The 3336-nt window shown below is 57.4% G+C and overlaps 1 protein-coding gene across 1 annotated transcript in view; it reads left to right on the forward strand.

Moving 5' to 3' along the window:
* The window catches only part of Cemip (cell migration inducing protein, hyaluronan binding), a 46975-nt gene that overhangs the window by 35174 nt on the left and 8465 nt on the right, over positions 1-3336 (forward strand). Inside the window, exon 23 of the mRNA XM_013011845.1 lies at positions 560-775. Within this exon, the coding sequence (XP_012867299.1) occupies positions 560-775 (216 nt within the window). The remainder of the gene's footprint in view (positions 1-559; positions 776-3336) is intronic.

The following is a 3336-nucleotide window of genomic DNA, read 5'->3' on the forward strand; positions in this document are numbered from 1 at the left end:
GGTGCTCACCCCCGCCCCACGTGTGCAGTGAGGTCCACCAGGCAGTATGTGTGCGTGTGCGTGTGTGTGTGCACACGTGTGCAGACACGGTGCTCTCACCCTTACCCTCGCATGTGCACACACGCCACCAACACCTCTTCTTCCAGTCTCACTCTGGCCTCCACTCGGCCCTTCCCTGTGGTCAGTGCCCATCCAGCTCTGTGTGTGCACGTGTATGTGTGTGCCTGTGTGTGTGCCTGTGTGTGTGTGTGTGCGTGTGCGTGCATGTGTGCGTGCGTGTGCTTGCGTGTGTGTGCGCGCGTGTGTGTGCGTGTGTGTGCGTGTCAGACCTGGCCTGCAGGTCCCGGCAGTGCTGGCCAGAGCCTTGCAGTGGGCTGGCGGGAGTGGAGGCACGGTGACCCTTGGGCCCCTCCCGCGGTGTCTGAGGTCGGCTCGTGGCTCCCTGCGGTGCCCGGATCAGCTTGGCTGGGCGGCCTGCGTGTCGTGGAAATGGAAAACGCCGCTGCCTGCGGCTTTCCTTCACCTTTTGGCCCTGGCTCATTTTCCTGGCTCTGTTCAGATTACTTCCAGAGTGTTCTTTGGCGAGCCCGGACCGTGGTTCAACCAGCTGGACATGGATGGGGACAAGACCTCGGTGTTCCATGACGTGGACGGCTCCGTGTCTGAGTACCCCGGCTCCTACCTCACCAAGGAGGACAACTGGCTGGTGCGGCACCCAGACTGCATCGACGTCCCCGACTGGAGGGGGGCCGTCTGCAGCGGGCGCTACGCACAGGTGGGTGCCTGTTCTTGCTCACTCAAACACACATGCACATGCATACATACACACATGCACACACACCCTGCCCTTGGTCACAGTGAGAACCTGCTGTAAGTCCAGCTCTGTATACAGTCAGAGACAGACAGAATTCTTTCTTGTTTCCCTTGCTTTTTATGTTCCTCGTCCCCCAATAAGTTTCCACAGTCAAAACCTTTTGAACCTCAGCTACTTGGGAGGAGGAAGTCAATAGCAGTCCAAGCAAAACACGTCTCAAACACCACGCTGGGTGTGGTGGTCCAGGCCTGTCCACGCCATACAGGGGAGTTGTAAGTAGGAGAATGACATCCAGAGCCAACCCCAGGCAAAGAGGACTAAACAATGCCCGGAGCTGAGATTCAAGCAGCGGGGCTTCTGCCTGGTGAGGCTCTGCCTGGTGAGGCCGAGCTCCAACCCCAAACTGCCTAAGGATCACTCTGCAGCAGAGTGTGGGGGTCCAGAGCGAGAGGCCGGGCTGTGTCCAGTGCTTGCACCCCCAGCCCCAGATTCTGCCTTGGGGTAGCAGACAAACCTCACTGTGACACTGCAGGGTGACTTCAGGATGTGCCTCCGCAGTCCTGGGCAGCCAGAATCACCCTGCACATGCCCTCAGCCCTTCTAGCAGGCTTGCCAAAAAGCCAAAACAGGAGGTGTTAACTTCAATACTACCTTTTTCTTTTGGTCAGTCGTGGGGCTTGAACTCTGGGCCTGGGCGCTGTCCCTCAGCTCTTCAGCCCAAGGCTAGCGCTCTACTTGAGCCACAGCACCACTTCTGTTTTCTGATGGTTTATTGGAGATAGGAGTCTCAGAGACTTTCCTGCCCGGGCTGGCTTTGAACAGCGATCCTCAGATCTCTGCCTCCTGAGTAGCTAGGATGACAGGCGTGAGCCACCGGTGCCTGGCAACTTCAGTACTATTTTATTTCACTACATAGACTCAAAGAACTACCATCTCAACAAGTAAACCAGTACAACTGTTAATTAGTAAAATATCTAGTTTTTGGTCCTAAAACTCCAAACCCCACCAATTACTTTATATTTACAGTGTACTCGCTATGGGGGTGATTTGCAATAAAGTAAAACAGACAAGAGGTAGGGCGCTGTCTGCACAGGCCTGAATGGCCGGGGGGAGACCTTAGTTCCATTTTGGAAAGTGGGAAAATATTATACCACTTTTGTTTTGAATGTTAAATTAATTAAGACTCAGGATTCTGCCGGGTGCCAGTGTCTCACGCCTGTCATCCCAGCTACCCAGGAGGCTGAGACCTGAGAATCTCAGTTCAAAGCCAGCCCATTCAGGAAACTCTGAGACTCTCCTCTCCAAGTAACCACCAAAAAACTGGAAGTGGCGTGGTGGCTCAGAGGGCTCGAGTGCTAGCCTTGAGCAGAAAAGCTCAAGAGCACACCTAGGCCCCGTGGCTGACCTCCCCTCCAACAAAAAAAATGGGGCTCAGGTTCTTGTCCACACTGCTCAGTGGCTGTGTGTGGCCAGTGCCACCCCAGCCGGGCCTGAAATGGGGCAAGTGCTGTTTGGCCATTAGTGAAGTATTGTCACTGCTGGTCGGATGGGTAAATGGCTGAGGGGTTAGGAGGGAGGTCTGGCGTCCAGTGACACTATCGTCACACTGCAGGCATCAGGAACGGGCCCTGGAGAGTGGCCGAGGGAGGGTCAGGGCACGGACATGGGTGACCCAGGCGTAGGGCCTGGCGGGAGCCCGTGACAGGTGGGAGGGGCTGGGGTTGGCAGGAAGAGGACCAGACAGGAAGGTGAGAGCAGGAAGTGGGGGGTGTCTCCGTGCAGAGGTCAGAGGGGCCGAGGAGCTCTGCAGTGACAGGGGCAGGGGCTGCCGTAGAGGTGGAGGCCCAGTGGAGGCCCCACTCTGCCAGGCCGGGGTCTCCCGAGCCCCACTCCAGAGCCCTGGGAGAGGACGTGGACAGGGTGATCCAGGGCGAGGCTCTGCCACGTTTGTGGACAGGGCAAGGGCCGCCATGCCCCGGGAGTGGCTGCTGGCCTGGCAGTCCAAGGATGATAGCAGGGAAGGGAAGTCGGAGGCAGCGGACAGACAGGGCTGGGCCTGGGTAACTGAAGGTGACACACACCACCCTCAGCACGCGGCAGGCTGTGCTGAGCACACCCCACCCTGTGTAGAAAGGGCTGACGGCTAACCTGCCAGGCTATCCCGTTGCTGGTGGTTAACGATGACTAGTAACCTCCTCCCTTTGCTGAGTAGCTTTGCCACGTGGATCTCTTACCTTTGGATGCTTGGACAGGGCTGTGGTTCTCATGACAGCTGTGATAAAGCTGGAGGGTGGGGGGGAGAGGCCCGGGCTCTCAGCCACACGGGAGCCACTTACTCGGGGCCAGTGTTTCCAACCCAGCCAGCTCTGCTCCCAGAGGCCCAATCCCGTCTTTCAGTTTCACCTCTGGTTTTTTGTTTTGTTTTTAGGTCAGTTGTGGGGCCTGAACTCTGGGCCTGGGCGCTGTCCCTCAGCTCTTCAGCTCAAGGCTAGCGCTCTACCACTTGAGCCACAGTGCCACTT

The sequence above is a fragment of the Dipodomys ordii genome, unplaced genomic scaffold, assembly GCF_000151885.1.
Source record: "Dipodomys ordii isolate 6190 unplaced genomic scaffold, Dord_2.0 Scaffold15, whole genome shotgun sequence".
In the NCBI taxonomy this organism is placed as follows: Eukaryota; Metazoa; Chordata; class Mammalia; order Rodentia; family Heteromyidae; genus Dipodomys; species Dipodomys ordii.